Genomic DNA, 21,280 nt, shown 5'->3' with positions numbered 1-21,280 from the left:
TTTTTTTTGGTGAACAGTTGTTTAGTTTTAATCTGTGTCACTTTTTTTATTTTTTAAACAACGACATTGCATAGATTTATATATTTTTTTTTTATTTTTGTTTCATTTGATCTTTTCATTGTTTTTGTGTTGTTTTTTTTTTTATATGTTTGGTATATTTCATTTGAACCAGAAAACTTCCCTTTTTTACGATTTAAAAATTGCGTGTTTGCGCAAGGGTTGTTTGATATTAATGCAAAATTGTGTGGCTATTTTTTTTTTTTTTTTTTGTTTTTTTAAGCCTCTTTTTGCGTTTTTTCCCTGTACAATAATGTAGGGAATTGTTCCTTCCGTTGCGTTTCATTTGATTCGATCATTTGATTTAAAGTGGATGCATTTCCACATCATCATATAGTTTAAATTGTTACATTGCTACATGGCTTCTTTGCCGCTTAGCTACATGGCTGCCAGCTCATTTGTTTGCTTGATCGTTCGTTTTTCCGGTTCGCGCCTTTTATGCCATTTTTGTAAACATGATTTCGGAACAAACCATTGCAAACATACACATGTCTCACAGCACAAATATGTAACACACTTTTCTCCTTCGTTGCAAAGGAGAAGCCTTAATGAACTCACACATTTTATTTTTTATTTTTTTTTTTTTCCTTTGTCCACTTTCGCCCTCCTGGGCATTTAATGCAGGTGGACACTGACCCATTTTGTGTTATGCCAGACCTTTTCAACATATAATTTGTGTAAATGGGAAAATATTCATCCCGCTGTTTTTGTACAAAGCTTTTGTTGCTGAATATGCATCGAGCTTTTTTTCTTTAACCCTTTGTACTATATTCGCAGGTTGGTTAAATTTGTATGCTCATTAACCGCTGTCCTTCTCCCGCTCAATTTTTATTTTTATTTATTTGCGCTTACAATGTGCTCATATTTTGCCGTTCGCGTGAGGGGGATGTACATTATCAACCCAGTCGTAGGATAATTCTTACTCATTCATTCAGTCTTCAGTTTTATTAAATTCATCAAAGGGGGAAAATATATTTTCTTCCTTCTTTTTTTTTTTTTTTTTTTTTTCACTTGTCTACATGCATGTTTGTCTCTTTTCATATATGGTACGGCTATCCCTCCTTTTTTTTTTTTTTTTTTTTTTTTTTTTTTTTTTTTTTTTTTTTTTTCCCTTTCTTGTCCATTTATTATTCATTTGTAAGCAGATAATTCGGTCACCTGTCTCTATAAATGGCACTTCTAAGCTGCGTCCACCGTTTTTGCAAAAAATGTAAAACAAAGACAACGCAGGGTTGAGGAAGTGAAAGAAGGATACGAGGCAAAGACGCAAAGGGAAGCAGACGCACAGAGAGGATGGATGCATCCCCCCAAAGTGCGCCCTCACCGGAAAAAAAACTCACCAAAAATATAAAGAACGACACGGGGGATGTACAAATAAAATGAAAGCGCTCGTGCCTTTCTACATGTCCATCTGTCTGTTCGTAATATTTGTCCTCCTTAACAACACCTCCTTTTACCTCCTCCCTTGTGAGGCCTTTCCATTTGGGGTTTCCGAAAATAAGTACATTCAGGCTTTCCCCGATTTTCACCTCTTTTACGAGTATGTGGACGTCAGAAATGATGACTCCCCCTCCGAGTTGGGCGACTCGCACAAGGAAGGGAAGAGAAAAAGGAAAGTGCTTTTCCAGTCCAATAAAATAAATGTTCATAAAAATTGCCACCAAAGTAGCGATGCAAATCATGAGCAGGATTATGAAAATAATTATGAGGAGAACGGCTTACATAATTACGTACAGGATTATTCTGATGGGACTTGTGGAAACTGTATCAGTACCGATGCGAAAGGAATTGCAAGCGAAGTCTTCCATCAGAGGTGTACTGCAATGGGGTCAAAAATTTATGAACGCCTGAGTCAGATGTTCAGTTGGTGCCTCCCCGATTGTGTCAAAATTGGAAATGCATTTAAAAGTATCCATTTTGGTTTCCCGGATGCTTACTGGTTTCGTGGAAAACGAATTCTCACTTGTGGAGAACAGTCCAATCACCATAAGGTTGAGAAGCAACTCAGTAATAGTAGTGATTCGTGGAGTAAAAACAGCGCAGAGGGCCAGCTGTGCCAAAATAGTGACCTTAACCTGATTCAAGAAATTTACGAATACGACATGTACCCATTTCTGAAAAGACTTTTTAAAAAAAACTTGCACACAGAATTCCCTGATGTTATAACCAAATCGGAGACATATTTTTCAGACGATACAGAAGAAATTGCTTACCACAGAAGAGAAAATATGCAAGTAGGAGAACAAATGGTTTTGTTCCACTCCTCCCATGAACATCGAAATGATATCTTGAACCAGTCCAAAGGGATCAACAGGAAAAAGAAGAAGAGGCATAAAAAAGGGAAAAAGGAAAAAAAGTCTGGTGGGATGACAAAAACGCATAAAACAGGAAATAATTCTAACACAGAACAGGATCAACATAAAAATGATATCAACATGCCTGCAGAAATAAATTACGTCTATAGCATAAAGAAGAAGGTGCTTCGCAACGTGCCCTTCGCAAACATGTTAAAGAAATATATTCAGTACAAATATCGTTCCAACGGATTGGTCAAGGTGGGACAAGATAGCAGATATCCTCGCCACCCTCAGGGCAAGACAAAAAGTCGCTTCACCCCTTTTTTGGAAAACCATTACGGGAAAAACAGCAAGAGGGGGGAAAAAAATAAGCACAAGGAACGCATTTACTTTATTAACAAAAAGGCCATTATCATTGTGGACCATTTAAAAAAGGAAACCTCTTATCTGGTCATCTCATATGTGGTAGAGGAAGGAACACCTCACGTGCTAAACTTTACGGAATATTTTGTCCCCCTGAAGGTACCTGTATATACTCGAAGTTTTATGGACACCCCTGAGGAGGGTGATGACTCCAAACAATACGAACAGATCGATGAGTACATTTCTCACAACTGGGATAAGCTGCATGGGAAAGATGACATTTGCTACTATAAGTATGGAGACAGCTGTATGGAATATTTAAAGAATCTCTTCCTAAGAACATGTAAAGGAGTCGTTCACCCTGATGGTGATGTGAATAAAAGGAGGGAAATCTTGCATTTGATGAACCCGAAAGACAGGAAGCGTCTCATACATGAACACCATAAGTGTATGCACGACAGACAAACAAATTTACCAGAAGGGGCACAAAATTGGAGTGAGGAGAATCACTACAAAATTGATCATTCACATGGAAGTGCAGGGACAAAATTGGGGGAGAACCATTTGTTGCAGTCGTATGCCCATTTGACTCACATGAAAGGCTTTCACTCTTTTAGCCGCTGTCTATTGCGCTTGTTTCAGATGTACAGTGGTCTCTTCCAGAGTGGGAACTTAAACGGCGAAGGGGATACTCCTGGGGATTCCGCGGGAAGAGACGATGACCCCACACAGGGGGTGCACGTTAGCAAAGACAGCAACGCTAGAAGCATCAGCAACGGTAGCAACTTCTCCGACCGCGCTCACCGCTTTGAATACATAGTTAGCACGTACGCAGGATCGGACGGCGGGTACCACTACTACCTCATCAGCTACAACAACCAGAACTACATTTTCGAGGTGAGTGCTAACGCATACATGTATGGCAGCCCATTCACGAACAATAAAAAAAACCCTGAAGATATGACAGAAGCAGAAAAGGCCATAATAAAAAATATGAAGAGATACATGAAGGAAGGAAACAACTTCTCCTTGTACATTGACCACGTACCTCCTCCAGAAGTTTATCACAAGGATTGTAACAAATTTAACACCATAAAATGGGCATTGATTCTCTTCTTCATACCGGCCTGGTTATTACTAAATGTGGTATACATTGTGTATGTCCACAGTGTGTGGAGACAGATGTTGAACCCATTGTATAGACTCATGTTGTCTCCATCCATCATTAGACTCGCATCATACATCATGCTGCTACTCTTCTGCATGCTTCAGTACCCTAACAATAATAGCCGCTATTTGGAGTATACCATTTTGTCCTATATGGCTCTTAACACCATGTTCAACACCATCTTTTATGGCAACCTCATTCTTATAAGTAAAGGGTACATGATAACAAGGGGACAATTTAGTAAAAGGGATAACCTATCCTTAACCCTAATTATTAGCAGTATATACATTCTAACATCCTTTAACCAGCTAAATGTGATTAATGATACTCCCATATTAATCTTTATCAATATAAGTTTGCTACTTGTACTTGTTATTAACATCCTATCGATTCAGAATTTTTTAAAGTGGAAGTTGTCCTTTGTCAGAAGTGTACGAATGATGGATTCCTGGGAAGAGTCACTCAAGATAAAATTGAGAATGTATAAAGTGTACCTACTCATCGTTGTTAGCTTCTTTACCTTGGAAATTTTATTGCACTTGCTAAAGGCCATGTTTAATTTTTTAACCGGAACTGTCATCCTAATCGAGTACGCCTTTGAGTTGATTATGTGGTGCTGCGTCTTGTATGTTTTTAGGTACCGGGGTAACGTCTTGTACTTTTCCCTCCTGTATGATAATGTGACATTTAATATAATGCCTCTTTACGTGGCCAAGACGAGCGACGATATGTTGGACACGATGAGCGACAAGCAGTGGACTATCACGGGGGCACATGTTCCCATTTTTATTTTAAACCCTTGGGAACACACCAACCAAAATTACCTCTCGCGAATGGCCGTGGGCTGGCCTCTCGTTGTGCACTACGGGAAGAGGTACCTCTGAGATGAGGGGTATAGAAGGCGAACTGTGGCGGGCCTATGAGGGAACTAATGCCTTCTCAAAATTAGCAATGATGATTACACACACCAAGGAAGAACGAGCAACCGAGAAGACGACTAGCACAGTGGCGTCGTGAAAAAATGTTTGAAAAAAATTTTTTTGGGTTGTGCTTTCCACTAGTAGGAAGCGAAATGCGCAATGGTTGATTTGGTAGAAGAGAGCAACGGCTTGTGCCACTTGGAGATTCCTTCAGTTGGATAGAACGGTATGACAAAATGGCTCATTTGTGAATGATCCAGGGGGGGCAAGCTACCCTTACGTGGAGGCATACACACCATGCCGTATTGATCGCCTTCATTGGGCAACCTGCTGTAACGTTGCGTGTGGGGGGAGTGGGGGAAAATGCCACATCGCTTCTCAATTTGACGTAACGAATGGTGAGCACTGTCTTTCGCTTCCCCCCACGCATTGCATTTTTAACATTTCATTAAAATGTTGTCCCCATTTTTTGCACCTTGTTTTTGTTCCTCCATTTGTTTTTAAGTATTAACCTCTCTTTTTTTTTTTTTTTTTTTTTTTATACGGCTGTGTGTGTATTTGTTCCCTGCCTATACGCTTAAGCTTTTTTAAGGTTTCATTTTTTCCCTGCTTTATGTAAGGAAAGTCAAATGAAATTTTGCCCCTTTTGAAACATTAACAGGTTTTTGTTTAATTTTTTTTTTTTTTTCTCTGTCAAACGGGTTTTGTTATTTGGGGAGGGATGGGAGGTTAAAAAAATGGCTGCCCATATGGGAACATGCACGCATGGACAAGTGCATGCATATTATATAAAAAAAAAGGCACTGCTCATGCGAAGCGCTGCTTTTTTCAGTGGGCACACCGCTACACCGCCCCTATGTGTGCATGTAGGTAGCCATATACACGACATCCTCTTTTTTGACGATACATGCGTCCTCGAACCTGCTCGAATATGCTATGGGCACGTCTTTTGTGCACAAACGGACGGGTGGCCTCTCCAAGAAAGAGGAAAATTTCTCAACCACTTGCGTATACAGCTCAGCACCAATACCCCCAAACCCAGCTGACTCATCGAGAATTAAACACTTCCTTGTCTTCTTTAAAGAATTCCCTACTGTCTCTAAATCGAATGGTTTTAATGAGATCAAGTCAATTACCTCAACCTGGATGTTAATATTGGCCAGTTCTTTTGCAGCCTCCACTGCGATATGTCTTGTAATTCCATAACATAAAATGGTGAGATGGTTTCCTCTTCTTACAACTTCAGCCCTGTCTATCGGTAAGGTGTATGGTAGGAGTGGTATTTCTTCCTCAACATTATATAGTAACACATGCTCCAGGAATAAAACAGGGTTGTTGTCTCGTATGGCCGATTTTAACAACCCTCTAGCATTAAATGGAGTAGAGCAAGACACGATTTTAATCCCGGGTACACTCATCAAATATGATTCAATTCTTTGTGAGTGTTCTGGTCCTAACTGCTTTCCAATCCCTCCTGGTCCTCTAATCACAATAGGAATGTTGAATTGACCATCACACATATATCGCATCATGCATGCATTATTAGAAATTTGGTTAAAGGCTAAAATTAAAAATGACAAATTCATGCCTTCTACTATGGGTCTCAGTCCATTTATGCTCGATCCTATCCCTAACCCCATGAAGGAGTTTTCACATATTGGTGTGTCTAACACTCTGGCGAATCCAAAAAAGTGGGCCAAGTTTTTTGTTACCTTATATGATCCTCCATACAGACCTACATCTTCTCCCAACACGTACACATTTTTGTCTCTTTTCATTTCTTCGTACGTGGCCATATGTAGCGCTTCACTTATGTTTCTTTTTGCCTTAACGTTTTTCAGTTCATTTTTGTAATTCCCTTCGTTTATTGTCGCTAGGTTGTCTTCTTTTCCCACTAGAACTGTCCTGTTTGTGCTCATATACTCCTTGATCTGACTTCTTGCCCCTCCGAGTGGGGTGTTTTTGCTTCCTATGAAGCTCATGAGTTTTATTGGTTCCTTCCTGCTTTGGCCTGACCAGGTCAGACAAATTCCCAGCCACAGGAAAAACATCACCACCTTGTTCATATTATCCGTCCTCTCTACTAATCATATGAAAAGTTCGGAAGCACACCGTGATGTGCTCCTCTCCAGGGTGAACCCTTTGCACACCTACGTACACACAGTGGTGTATTGGCACCTCCACGTGTATCCCTATTCAAGATCACCCCAATGATCAAGCCAACTGAGAACCACTTACAAATTTCAATGAGTAAGGCAAAGTGGGCAACGCAACTCCAAATGCGTTATGTAAAAAAAATATATATATGTATATGTACACAGATCTACAACATTGTGCGCATTGAATTAACAACCAACATGTTGCATCTCACAAAAGGGCTAACAAGAAATGGTACTATTCGTCCCTTTTCAGTTATCGAAATATGCCACTTGAAAAAAAAAAAAAAAAAAATTTTTACGGAAATACACCCCGCCGTTGCATGGTTTGTCCCCTGAACAATTCTCCCACTGTGCACGTCGCTTTCACGTATTTCCACAATGACAGGGTAAGCAAAATTAGTGTGCCTTTTTATGTTCGTTCCAATGGGTTACTACCAACAAGCTAGTCATTTTCTCTTCCGTTGTTCAGTCATTTGTTTTGTAATCGGCTAGGTATTTGTGGGGCACATATAAAGTTGCAGCTACGCAGGGGGTACACACAAAAAAAAATAATAAAATAATATAAAAACGGTTGAACAAGTGTTGTAATATATATATATATTGCCGTCCTTTTTTTTTTTTTTTTTTTTTTTGTTATACTATAGGTGCACGCAACTATTTGCAAAAGGTCTTGCGCCTATTTTCCACTTGGAGAATAAGCAGCCACGTGAAAAAGGTCTATACGTCTACTAACCTGGTGCAGAGCTGCAGTAGTACAAATGGCCCACAGAATTGGTCAACAACACTTACACACAAATGGGGCGCATGCTTGCACAGCTTCCCTTCTACATGCTTCATCGGCAAGAAAAAAGGGGCCACACAAGGAGAAGCCCTCATCTCTTATAAAGACCATTTTGGGGTCCCATTTTATGCTTGGTTCCCACAGAAATGGAACAGAAATATGCTCGAAGGAGAAGAAGACCTTAACTTTCTACTATACACATTGACGGTAAATACCTAAAGGGACACTTAACATGTAAACCAAATATATTCCAACCTGTTGTTCCCCATTTTTGCGCCCTGTCGGTGAAGCAGCAAAGGCGGCATTTGAGCACAAATTACCAATTCGTCATACAGAAAAAATATGATTGCGTGGAAGACCGGCGCCCCCATATTATATGACCATGTAACAGAACCGTTCATAAGATAAATGCCGTTCGAAAGGACCACTGTGGTGTGTCATTTTGCTTCACCTTAGTGCGCTGTACTTTTACAACGGACTGAAAAGATCAGCTTCCTAAACAGGAGAGAAGACACGGTTAGTAGCAGACCGACATTGCGCGATCGACTACTTGCACACACGGCGCATTCGCATTTGTCCGTATGTATTTTTGCTTTTACTCAGAACCGATGAGGCGTTTCTCATGGATTGGCGTCAATAAGGAGAACTTTCAGCATGTTCGCAGCGCGCTGTTTTTTCCGCTTTCATGGGAGACTCTCCATAGTAGGAGGGTTAAAAGGCAAGCTTGGAAAAAAAAAAAAAAAATTACATGATAAAACCTCCGAAGTAATTTTTTCCCCTCTATGCAGCACATTCCCGTTCTTAACCTTCGTGCGCATTTTTTTTTTTTTTTTTTTTGTTTCCCTTCCTTTTTGCAAGGGAACATAACTGTTGTGCCACCATTTGGGTACTCCCTACAAGGTGCAGTTACAGGTACATACATACGTACGTTTCCTGCGTGCGGGCATCGCCAGTGTGGGTATGCTACACCTTCATGAACAGCCACCCAGGAGTAGACCTCATTGTGATATTTTTGTTTTTTGTCGCCAAAATAAATTTATGTGCGCTTGGCTTAAAAATAAGAAAAAAAAAAAAAAAAAACACCTCCCATTGTGAACAGAACAAACTTGTGCTGCCCATATGCCTACGCGCGTATAAACATGCTTAACGTAATACACGTACGTACACATATTGTGTATGCTTTTTTTTTTTTTTTTTTTTTTTTTTTATCCCTTCACTGTGCGCTCCCACCATGCTCCTCCTTTTGCATGTGCATGGTACAACATTGCGGCGTTGCGGGGGAAACATGGAAGCTATGCTTGTGCGTAAGCCCGTTCATTCTGTGAAAAAATAATTCGGCTCACGTGGTTCGCAGCGAATAAATGGTACGCGCCCTTTTTTAAGGTTATATGAGCTGGGGGCTATTATATGTGCAGGGTATAATATATGCTCACATTTACATAGGCGCTTCGTATTGTAGTTCCGAGCTCTTCGAGTGCGTACAGGAAAAAATACACAAGTACCCCGGCGAGTTGCTTTTAAAGGATACGAAGTTTTATCTGTGCATAATGTCGTTTATTGCAAAATTATTGCCAAGCACAATTCGCTTTTTGCTTTTTTTTGTCACGTACTTGCCGTTCGCCTGTTCACCTGTTCCCTTGTGAATTTTTTTTTTTTCTCTCTCCCATAAATTGTTTTTCATTGGACGAACCATTTCGCAGTTTTGTATTTTTTTCTTATTTTTTTTTTTCCCCCTTTTTTTCCATTTATTCCTTTGCCATACCTGTAAACACATAGCACGCGCGAACGGTCATAGTACTACACGCCTGTTAAGCGTACTCCTCCAATGGCATATGGAATTGTAATTGTACATGCAAGCACAATCCTTGCTTATGTAAAAGAAAAATATGCTTGACTTGTATGTTTGTTTTTAACCCCTTTGTTTATTGTGGCTTACGCGCATGTTCCCTCACGCGTAACACCTTTTGCATTTTACCAACACGTTTTTTTTTTACTCTCATTTGTGTTTTTCCCCTTCAGTACATAGAGGTACGTACCACACGTACGTCCTTATGAATATACGACACTTGACAAGGGGAATTGAAATTAAATTTTGGGCAAGGTAGAACTTATCTTACCCATTTACTTTTCCAGAGTGAACATTAAATGGGGTGGGAAACTCAAAGAGGAGAAGTAAAATTTTGAACAAAGTTAAGTCCTGTTCTTTTTTTCTTTTTTTTTTTTTTTTTTATTTTGCCCAGTTTCCTCCTCCTCGGAGGATTATAGGCACAAGTGTTTCATGCCCGCCAACCCGTTTGAAACAACGTGTGTTTTGGCGTGATTGCTCTGTGTTGGGGAAAAGCGCACAGAGGAAGTGACCCTGTTGAAGTGTCGCAAGTGGAACGAGCGTAGTGCAGCATGTATATATTTGTGTGTAGCATTTTCCGTCCATTTGACTCAGACACTTTTATAACCTCTGGATGTTGTGTAAAAATTAGCAAAGCTCCAGTAGTTGCATTTACATGTGTGTGTCGTGTGTGTATTAATATGAAATGAGGGAACAACAAATAAAAAAAAAATAGGAAGGGAAAATAATTTTTAAGTAATGTCATGATTGTGTGTTAAGGGCGCCTCTTTTTTTTTTTTTTTTTTTCTTTCCCCCCCCGCGTGCCCCTCCTTTTTGACCATTACAAAATATAAGCAAGATCAGTGTTGTAAAGGAGATGGCGTCACACAGGAGAAAAAGGAAGAACTATGATGATCGGGGCGACCGCGATGGCCTGTACGATCGAGGTGACAGATACGAGCGGAGTGACCGGTACGACCGAAGTGACAGGCACGATAGGCAGGACAAGGAAATAATTTACGACCAAATATATTCCACGCCCAAGAAAAACAAGCCAAGGTGCATGGTTGTGTCAAACTATAAGGACAACCTGTTGAGCTACTTTCAGAGCATTATACATGTAGACAATGTGGGAATAAATTTTAGCAACAAATGGTACATACATTTTTACCGAGTCTGTTTGTATAATGAAAAGTTGTATGCAGGTGCGTCTGCGTCGACGGCCGATGGGGCAGCAGGTTCAGGCACTAATGCACAGAACAACACAAATGTAAGTAAAAAAAATATTGACAAACTGATCATCGAATACAATGTGGAGGAAGTCCTGCGGAAAGTACAAACATTAGTAGTTAGAAAATTGGATTGTGAAAATTTGTACTACCAAAAAATTTTGGTACTTGTGTGTCTCCTTTTTGACTTTTTTCAAAATAAAAAACATGTGAATGTAAAGACTCTGAGGAATTTGGAAGGAGAGGAAGAGGAGGATGAGGGTGGGGAAGGGCGTGATCAATTAGCTAGTCACCGCGCTGAAGGGGACCACACAACAAATGGAAAAAAAAATTCTCGCGTGAAAGAGTCCAAGAAGAGGTCAAGAACCATATCCGTAGCTGCAAGCTCCTCTAATTACGGAGATGATGATTATGATGATATAACAAACCATCGGAGGGGCAGCAGCAAATATGAACCAGAAAATGAAGTAGACATGAAAAAGAAAAAACACTTGAGACAAAAAAATTTTCAAAATGAAGGTCAAAAAAATTACTATATCATTGAATTTAAAAATTTACTTTTTAATGAAAAAAAAAAGTTTAATAATATTGAAATATTTTATCACATTACCAACTTAATTATACACAAGTATTGGTACTCCTCTGAATTTGCGCGATACAACATTTTTGTTTGGTTTTTAAATTACCTGAATAATAAATTAGAGATTAAGAAAAGTATTAACAAGATAAATGAACAGCTGGAAATGTTCATCAATATACACCCGAAAATTTTTAATATTTCCCATGCAAAGAAAAGGAGGAAGAAAAACACCCACCATATCAGTGCCAGCAATAGCAGTTATCATTTGGCTGGCGCAGCAGCGGGTTCTTCCATTTCCAATCACAATAGTGCCCATCATCATTTTGAAAATGGTGTGTTAGATTACCCGAATCTTAAAAATAGGAGTAGACAGCTCGGGGGGGGATTCTCTGATGCAACTAATATGGACAATAAAAATAAACCTGCAAATGTAGACAATATGAACAAGGTTAACACTTTTGGTAATTTCGTAAATTCTGCCAATGTGGGTAACTCAGGTGGTATTGGCAGCACCAGCTTTTTTGGTGCTCCCAGTAGCAGTGCTCCTCTTGGCGGCATGCAAATAGCCACCCCAAACGTTATTGCCTTGCCCGGCAACAACAGCATCACCAGTAATAGCAACAACAATAGCAATCCATTCAAAGGGTTTAACCAAAGCAATAACATATTTAGTAGCAGCAAAGGTAATGAAAGCAGCTTATTCAGGAAGAGCACCAATAGCACCTCTGCGGCCACGTCTCTCTTTGGAGGTTCCCTAACCAGTAATTCGATCATGCAACCCTCCGGTAATAGCACTCTGCCAAAATTCACGGGCGCCTTTTCTGGAGGTCTGAACGCACAAGATAACTCCAGCGCCACAGGCCCCAACCCTAGCGGTAACAACCCCCTCTCAGGGAACATATTTGGAATGAAGAGCAGCTTAATGAGCAATAACACATTTGGCGGTCAAAGCGGTGGTAATCTTGGCGGCCAAAGCAGCGGCCCCCTTGGCAACAGTCTTATGAACAATCTGCCCAATCAAACGACCAACCTTTTTGATTCAAAAAATAATTCCTCATCGGAAACGTCAAACCTTAACCTGTCCTCCAGCAGTAACAACCGCATCTTTGGTTTCGAGAAAAGTGCGCAAGGCACTTCCCTCTTTGCAAATGCCAATGGGAAAAACCAAAGTAAAGGTCTTTTTCCCTTTGGCAATAATAATCAAGCTGCGAACCCAGACAAGGACAAAATGCAGTTGGGTTCCTCATCCGCGGGTAACCCTGTGTCAATTTTTGGCCAGAAGAGTAAAGGAGAATCAACCTTTTCACTCATGCCAGGGGGTAGTACCGCGAGTAGCAGTATTGGAGGGGTTAGCGGTACGAGCACCCTTGGCGCGGGTAGCGCCTTGGGTACCTTTGGGGGGTTCGGAGGGGGAACCGGAGCAAGTGGTGCAAGTGGAGGGAGCCTCATGAACAACAGCGCAGGTGTGTCGTTGAAGCCGAACTCCGTTTTTCAGAGCAACCTTGGTGCTCAGAAGGAGGGATTTTTTGGGAGCGCCAAGCCGAACGAAAATATTTTTGGCACGAGCAGTGCGGGCGCAACGTCATCACAGACCAACATTTTTGGAATGCAGAATAGCAGCGCTACCAACCATAGTCCGTTTAGCAAGACGGCCAACACCGCTGGCGGTGGTGTCTTGGGTAATGTTAGTGGCAATATCAGCGGAGGTATCGGCAGCAGCATTAGTGGAGGTATCAACGGCAACATTAGCGGAAGCCTGGGGCTGAATAACCCCCCCAGTGGCGCGAGCGGCTCCATCAGCTTCGGCTCAAGTCTGTCCCCAAACCAAGGCGCGAACATGGGCATGGGGAATAATTTGTCACAGATCAAACCAAGTGAGTCACACTTTCAACCGATGAGTACTCCCACAAGTGCGAACAATTTGGCGAATCTGTTTAACAGCGAAAATGGATCCAAGGAGTTATTCAAAGATTTGAAATTGTCTACGGACACGGGACAAAAGTTCAGTGTAAATAAAAAACCACTTTTCTCGAAAAGGGTTAAGAACAACACACTCTTAACGCCGAATAATAACACAACTGAGGAAAATAATATTTTCAGTTCCAATTATGTGAATAAAGACAGCTTATTGATTAACCAGGACAAACCCGTGAAGGTTATATTTGGACAAAACAAAAGTAGCAGTGCGATGGATGCTTCCGCAGTTGGAGGTGCGGCTGCTGCACCCAGTTTGGGAAGCACAAACCTATTTGGAAGTTCCATCGGCGGAAATAACATTAGCGGAAGTGCAACTGGTAGCGCTGCCGGGCTGGGCCTAAGTGGGGGCATAAATGATAATGCTAATAACAACCAAGACAAGGCTAATAATAATAACCTCCTTACCCAAAGCAGCAATCAAATGGGAAGTAAAATTACTTTCAATGCAGCATCGAGTACGATAGGGCAGAGCAATAGTGCCACCACATTTGGGAAGAGCACCAGCAATAATCTGTTCGGAAGTAGTAGCAATGATCAATTCCAAAGCGGCACGAATAATCTCTTTGGAAATAATCAGACCAATGAAAATACAAACAGTAATGGTACCTCATCCACATGGAACCCTTTTTTCACCTCCCCTTATGGAAACAAAAATGATACTCAGAATAACAACGCCAGTTTGAGTATTCCTGTGAAGAAATTAACACTAGAAGAGAGGAAAAAGAAAACGGCCAAAAGTAATATGCTCTCTTTATTTTCGAATAATAACATGGGGGCCACTGATACAAATAATGCGAATGATACTTCTTTGGGTACGTCCATGTCAAATGGTCTGCTTGGGAATAAAGATTCGAGTAGCGTCAACACGTTCAGTTTTAACAACACATCAATGGATAACGTCTCCAAGGAAGGCACCACCGCTGCCCCCACCGCCGCTAAAGATGCACCCAGCGGTACTTTCCTTTTTGGCCAAAATAGAGACACCGCCAGTAGCAGTATCACACTTGGTACTTCGCAAACACCTTGGGGTGAGAAAAAAACATCCATCTTCGGCTCCGCCACTTCCGCTTCGAACACAGTGAGTGGTGCCGTCGAGGACGGTTCGAATAAGGAGGGAAAAGGAGACACCACCTCACCGAACACCATTAGTAGTAGTAACCCTAATGAAAAAAGTGCCTTACAGGGTGGTATGAAAAGCAGCTTATTCTCATTCGGCTTAAATAAGACTGGTGAAAATAACAGCGCAGAAACAGAAAAGGAAAAACCCAAAAGTGGAATATTCGGTTTTGGAAGTATAAATGTTAAGGCAGAGGAAAAAGAGCACACAAAAGGGGAGGATAAAAATGAAGTGTCGGAGAAGGACAAAAGTAGTGAAGAAAATGTATTAAAGAAAAATGAAAAAGAGAACGTTCAAATTTTTGGAAGTGCATTTTTATCCAGCATAAATGGACAAAATAAAGATGCAAATGTGAAAGGAGCTGACTCTGTTCCTTCCCCTTTTGGCTTTGGCAATACAAACATGGAAGAAAATAAAACGAGCTCATCTGCCTTCATGTTTCAATCGAATAAAGAAGACAGAAGTGCGACTCCCATTTTTGGTCTTCCCAGCAAGTCGTCGTCCTCCTTTAACGAATTGCAGACGAGTGAAGAGCAAAAGAAAATTCCAATTTTTTCCATCGGTGGGGATACGAAGCAGATGGATGTTGCCACCCCTCAATCGGACACCTCCAATGTGTTTAAGTTTAGCGCCACCGGGGTTGACACGGATGGTAGCGCACTTGGTGTGAAGGCGGGAGTTGGACTACGCAGCGATAACATAAACTACGACGATGTGAAGAATAGAAAGAGGAGGAGGAACGTAGATATGGACGACCAGGACGAAACCGCTGGAGGGGCCAAGTCCAAGGGGAGAGATTCCATAGATGAGACAAATGACTGGGGGGGTGATTATTTGAGGAGGAAAGGACATGGTGGAAACCATTTGCGTGATGAAATAAATGAAGATAGCTTGATCTTCAAAAAGAGCAAATTGGGCAGCGCCCTAACTGACACCAAAAATATTTTAAACACATTAAAATTTGATAATATTCCAAGTAAAGATATTCTAAGTGCATCTCTTAACGAAACGAGTATAAGTGCCCGTGAGAACAACTTAATCGAGGGGGGGGTTCTGAACAATAATGCTTCATTATGGGATAGCAAAGAGGTGGGGGGAAGTCCGACAAAGAATAAAAGTGAAAGTGGTATGCAGTCCAGTGGAATTTTCTCCCCCAAAGGAGATACCAACCAATTTGGCCTTGGAAATTCGCTAAGCAATCAGCTAACAGCAGAGACGAACAACACAAGTGGAGGATCAGGACAGTTGAAGCATCATAGTGGACAGAACCATATTAACATGGATGACTCGAATTTTCCTTTTGTCACTCGAGAGGGGAATAACTTGTTAGATGACCACGCGAAGAGATTAGCGAAACAGAAGGAAGAAGAAATGAACAAGCTAGAAAGATTAAAAATGAATAACTACCTAGTGCCTGAGAAAAACGAAAATGACGTTGGAAGCAGTGATGAGGATGAGGATGCAAAGGCATTGAAGGATGCTAAGAAAGAGCACATGGTGACAGACAAAAAAAGCGTAGAACGAATTGTAGCTTATAATAAAAAAATATCATTTGACGATATAGAAGTTGATTTAGATAAAGACATTATCGACTTGAATGATTTGCGACAAAACTTATTTTTGTGTGTTTTAAATTTTCATTTGAATTACTGGGCAGAGAAAGTTATCCTCTTCTATCCACACAACGAAAAAATTAATAAATTCTGTAACCGCCTTATGAAAATAAAAAACGAATTTGATGAAACGTATAATTTTAATTTATTTGAAGAAATACATGTATTATCTAAAAAACTGTTGAAGAGGCTAGACCGTAATTGCTGTATATACGAAAGTGTGTTGTTCCTTTCGGCTGAAAATATATATGTCCTGAAAAATGCCAAGCTGTCTCTGTTCGAAGCTTTCAATATATATCACTTTTGGTTTCAAAAAAATAGCCTCGATGTGAAAAAAAACTTTCAAAATTTTATGTACACTAATAAAATTTATCCCTCCTACCTTAACTACTACATGAACCTTTATAAAAATTACAAGTCCTTTAATTATAAGTACACGCAAGGGAGTGGCGAGATGGAAGGAAAAGGCAAGGGGAGTGGTAAGAAGAAGCAAGGCGATCAGGACGGAGACAGTTTAAACAATTCGATTGAGCTGGAGAGGGACAGTGCGAGCAATTTGACGGACCAGGAGGAGCCCAACCGTAGTGCCGACTCGTCAGGCAGTTCGGGTGACCACCGGGATGGTGACCCGTATAGCCAGGGGGAACCGGACAGTGAAAGAAGCGACGTGGGAAGTGAACGCGGAAGTAGTGCTCGAAGTAGTGCTCGAAGTAGTCGCGCAAGTAGTCGTGGAAGTAGTCCTAGAAGCAGCCGCAGAAGCAGCCGCGGAAGTAGTCCCCGAAGCGATCGTGAGAGGCGCGCGAAAAGGATGGGCAGGGGCAAGGGCAGGAAGAGGAGCACCGAGCGCAAGGAGAACAGCTTGATAGAGATCCTCAACTCGAACAGCAGCGAAGTGTCAGACGTGATGGACAACAGCAACAAAGAAGAGCCCCTCAACATGCACTTCAAGGAAAAGTACCTCTACCTGTCCAAGGGAAAGGCCAGAAAAAACAAATTATTCATCCCCTCACATATTAGGGTTAAAAAACTCAGTGCATGTGAGTGCATACTATTGGAACTAATCCTCAAGAGAGACATATTGAGCGTTTTAAAAAAATACAAAATTCTTAAAACAGAAAAATATGAATACCTCTACGTTAACCTCATAGCAATGTTGAAGCATTATAATTATTTTTCCTTAGAGAAGGAGAATGAAATAAGTAAAAGTTCAACTTCCACCAGTGCAACGGTGAGTGGAGGTAATGAGGGGGAAGGCGGTGGCAATACATCTCCTAGCGCATTTGGACAAAACAAAAACAACCCCCAGTTGAAGAAGCTAAGCAATCACCTCAACACAAATTGCGTGAATACAAAAAACGATAAAATTAATATCCTGAAAAAGATATGTGATCGAAATTTACTCTACTATATAAATATGCAGTTAAAAAATATTACCCATTTGATAAGCCTAAACGAAATGGAAATCGCTTGTGTGTATTTGAATCACATTAAAAATAATTTGTACGTCATGTTCCAGATGCCTATTCTGCTCTACAACACTCTATTCGATAGAATCATTAACTCCTACAATGATTATATTATAATGGAAAATTTTTTCAACAACTCTTGTTTGTATAATGACTTTCGCTATGAAAATATTTTCAAGACGAAGGTTGCATATATGCTGATGAAGAAATTTTTTCAGGCGGACGATACAGAGAATTGTATTCGATTCGCCCTGTACTTTGAGAATATTCGAACCAAGGCTCCTCGAAATAATATTTATAACGATTATATTTTTCATAAGAATTTGTTAAGTGCCTACATCAAGGTGCATGAAGACATCGTGCCAGAGGAGTGGATTCAGGCCCAGACTTCTAACAACAGCGAACTCAGTGACCTCCATGATTCAGAATACCTCGACTACTACTCCTTTTTCTTCAAGGACATTTCCAAGTATATAAAGTTTAATATAATGCAGAAGATTGTCTCCTGCAACATATTCAGCCTGCGCAAGAGGGACTACACGTACGCGGACGAGGGCTGCTCCCTTGCGGGAAGCTTTATGGTTGGTGGTGTCACTGGCGGTGTGGCAGGCGGCCAGGCAAGTGACATAACCAGCGGAACGAACATCCCCACCGGGGATACTACCACTACCTCCCCCAATACCTTCGAAGATAATTTCGCGTGCTACTTCGTGTACATGGTGAACCGTTCCATTTTGGATGACCTCGTCAATCTGTATGCCTCCAAGGGAGACTACTTCTACAAGAGAATTTCAGCCACACTTATCAACAGCTCACTTGTAAAGGAATACGAAAAGACGCACAACAAACATTTCCACATGCACGTGCAGGTAGCAAATATAAACCACTTTATGAAAACCAACTTTTTTGAATATATAAATTTTTTCAAAAAAAAAGAACTTTACCACATAGATAAGACAAAAAATGAAGATGAAATTATGCAAAACTTAGTTAACGTTATAAAAGGAAATGGAAAAAAAATTATTGTAGTGATTAACATGCTTGTCGAAATTATTACCAAAATGGAAAAAAAAATTTTGAAAAATGTAAATATCTTTATTACCATAAATTTGAGGAACTTAATCATTGACACATTTTATCTCTTCAAGTACATTTTCAACAATAAAGAGTTTTCCCTGCACTTGGTGGAAGACATGTACAGGAATGCCGTAATTTTTAACGACCTCATCAACTCCACCTTCTCGGACGATGTCCATTATTACCCCAAGGAACAAATAAAGGAGCTTTACACTTACATCCGTCACAAGTTTACCAACCAAAATTTGATCGCCTGAGTTTGCCTCCTTCACAGCGAAGCAGAGGAATCACTTTGAACTTATTTACGCTATAACCGTGGTGTGCATACAAAAAATGCGCGTGTTTTTTTGCCCTCCTCTTCTACCTTGTTCTCATCACTTCTCAATTTCCCTTTCCCTTTTTTTTTTTTTTTATGTTAGCATCTCATCAAACTTTTTTTTATATCATTTTTTTTTTTTTTTTTTTTTTAAATTATCGAAACTTTATTAAAAGGGTGTGCGCCCCATTTCTCCCCCGCAACAATGCACAAATTGCCTCGACGTCTGGCGTGCCCACGTGCACATACAACACACACACACGCGTCGCACTGTCGAGCGGACAAAGGATCGCACAATGGAACGATGGAACGATCGAACGCTCGATTATGTACATTTGTATAACTTGTTAAATTCTGGCATCGGCAATGCCCCACAAAAAAAAAAGAAGCAAAAAAAAAAATATATAAATAAAAAAAAGGCAGCACATTTTCGCAGTGAACGCTTTGTTCGAAGGGCGCACACTTCAAGTGTACCTTTTTGCACTCCTACAGAATGGAAAAAATATGCCATAGAAGGGAGGCAGGAGAGGAGGTGCGCTCAAAACACACGCACTTACTCATACAATTACATAACACACCCCTGTCAACCTCGACCCTTGGACATCTCCCTTCGTAAACCCAAATGGCATTTAATTTAAACATATACACTTTGGTACTGGCTTCCAACCGCCAGGCAGTCGTCATCCTGCTTCAATATCATCATACGGACGTAGACACATCATAACAGTACCTTCACAAAAGCGGTTAGGAAATATTTCTCCATCGTAAAATGGATATGCACACATGGCGGACGTGTAGTGGAGCTAATCCACATCGTCTCATATGTTGCCAAAGTGGCTGAAGGGCTAATCTGAAAAGTCCATTTTCAGTGGAATCAATTTGCTGCTCAGATGGGGAACGTCCAATTTTATGCGGTTGTATATATGTGCGCATCTTTTGGTGGCTACCCCTCATAGACGACACGTGTCTTCCCCCCCTCCCCAGGGGTTCGTCACAAGAAGCTCTTCTTCGTCATTATGGTGTAAAAATCTTCAAATGAAATTTCCCCTTCGCCCTTCGAATCTGCACGATCAATCATATCCCGCAGCTCCTCATCGGTTAAAGTTTCCCCTAACTCCTTTGCAACTCTTTTTAAATTCTTCAGTGATATTGCCCCCGTTTTGTCATCATCGAAGAGATTGAAAATTCTTTGGATGCCTTCCCGCGTGTCTTTATTTCCCTATTTAAGTGAGTGGAGCAACAAATTCGGTGAGTGCGTCTCGTGTGATGAAGAGGAGAATGGCCAGGACCACGCTTTATACATACATGTGAGTACGCGCAGGCGCGGTGGTGTAGATGCAGGACTAACCAGCTTGGACGTTATGACCTCCATAAACTCCTCGAAGTCAATGGAGGAATATCCGTCTTTCTCCAGGTCGGCTATCATCCTGAATATCATTGGGTTCTTAACGTCTAACCCTAGGCTCTGCATGGCGCACTTTATTTCCTTCGGGTCGATGGTGCCTGGAGGGGAAATAAAAAACAGAAAGCTTAAATGAGTGTGCAAGCATGTGGCCCCATATTACACAAAATGGGCCACAGGTGTTGACACGAAAAAAAAAAAAAATCAATAGAACTGCTTCAACCGGTTCATATGTCCTCTTTTTTTTTTTATCCTTTTTCGAACCTGTTCCATCAGTATCTAACAAATTAAACGCTTCCCTTATTTCCTCAATTTCATCTTCAGTGAAGCCTGGGCGTTCTGTGAAGCTCTTTTCATACCTCCTCCTAATTGCTGTATTTTCTGTCATTAGCTTATATGCTCTGGGCGACGTTAAAGTAAAATATTTTGAAGACTTCTTGTTTTTTTTTTTCCCTTGTTTTTCACTTTAGTGATATTCGCCGCCTTTGTTTCGAATGCAATCACTCCTGGTGAAGGAACAAGAGAGCTGTAAGCTTATGTACACCGGAGTCAAGCGAAGATGGGCATGTTTCGCAATAATATTACTTGTACTTATACGTACACGCGCAGATTCCCTCGCATTTGTTTTTAACTTTTTTTTTCCTTTTTTCCTTTTTTTTTTTTTTTTTTTTTGTTTCACCTTTATGTATAAATACTCGTGGGAAAAAGTGAAACCTCTTAATTTTAAATCATTTGTTTTTTCACCCCCGTGATTAGAAGAAGCGTATATTTAATTTACACTTCCTGCCTGGCAAAGATGGTTAAATTTACATGTGTACGTTTGGACTTTAGCGCGCGAGTGTGGAAATCAATGCGCAGTGTGTTGTGATACGCAGTATGTCATGTGTTTTTTTTTTTTTTTTTTTTTTTTTTTTTTTTTTTTTTTTTTTTTTT

At 40.6% G+C, this 21,280-nt stretch overlaps 4 protein-coding genes across 4 annotated transcripts; 2 read left to right on the top strand and 2 right to left on the bottom strand.

The window, feature by feature from the left end:
• Positions 1 to 1,436: 1,436 nt before the first annotated feature.
• On the top strand, positions 1,437 to 4,769 carry AK88_04423 (uncharacterized protein; the record flags this gene model as incomplete). The annotated part of the gene is made up of 1 exon (XM_012482033.1): positions 1,437 to 4,769. The coding sequence occupies one exon, from the start codon at positions 1,437 to 1,439 to the stop codon at positions 4,767 to 4,769; it is 3,333 nt and encodes a 1,110-aa protein (XP_012337456.1).
• Positions 4,770 to 5,659: 890 nt separating this feature from the next.
• On the bottom strand, positions 5,660 to 6,871 carry AK88_04422 (uncharacterized protein; the record flags this gene model as incomplete). Its single annotated transcript, XM_012482032.1, has 1 exon — positions 5,660 to 6,871. One exon carries the CDS (start codon positions 6,869 to 6,871, stop codon positions 5,660 to 5,662), a length of 1,212 nt encoding a protein of 403 aa, XP_012337455.1.
• A 3,576-nt stretch (positions 6,872 to 10,447) lies between these two features.
• On the top strand, positions 10,448 to 18,886 carry AK88_04421 (uncharacterized protein; the record flags this gene model as incomplete). The annotated part of the gene is made up of 1 exon (XM_012482031.1): positions 10,448 to 18,886. The coding sequence occupies one exon, from the start codon at positions 10,448 to 10,450 to the stop codon at positions 18,884 to 18,886; it is 8,439 nt and encodes a 2,812-aa protein (XP_012337454.1).
• A 1,050-nt stretch (positions 18,887 to 19,936) lies between these two features.
• AK88_04420 (uncharacterized protein) lies at positions 19,937 to 20,735 on the bottom strand (the record flags this gene model as incomplete). Its single annotated transcript, XM_012482030.1, has 3 exons — positions 19,937 to 20,164; positions 20,294 to 20,448; positions 20,612 to 20,735. 3 exons carry the CDS (start codon positions 20,733 to 20,735, stop codon positions 19,937 to 19,939), a joined length of 507 nt encoding a protein of 168 aa, XP_012337453.1.
• Between the last annotated feature and the right edge of the window lie 545 nt (positions 20,736 to 21,280).

Source organism: Plasmodium fragile (assembly GCF_000956335.1).
Source record: "Plasmodium fragile strain nilgiri unplaced genomic scaffold supercont1.62, whole genome shotgun sequence".
NCBI classification, from domain to species: Eukaryota; Apicomplexa; class Aconoidasida; order Haemosporida; family Plasmodiidae; genus Plasmodium; species Plasmodium fragile.
The sequence above is the reverse complement of the archived record's forward strand: the minus strand, read 5'-3'. Positions and strand labels throughout refer to the sequence as shown.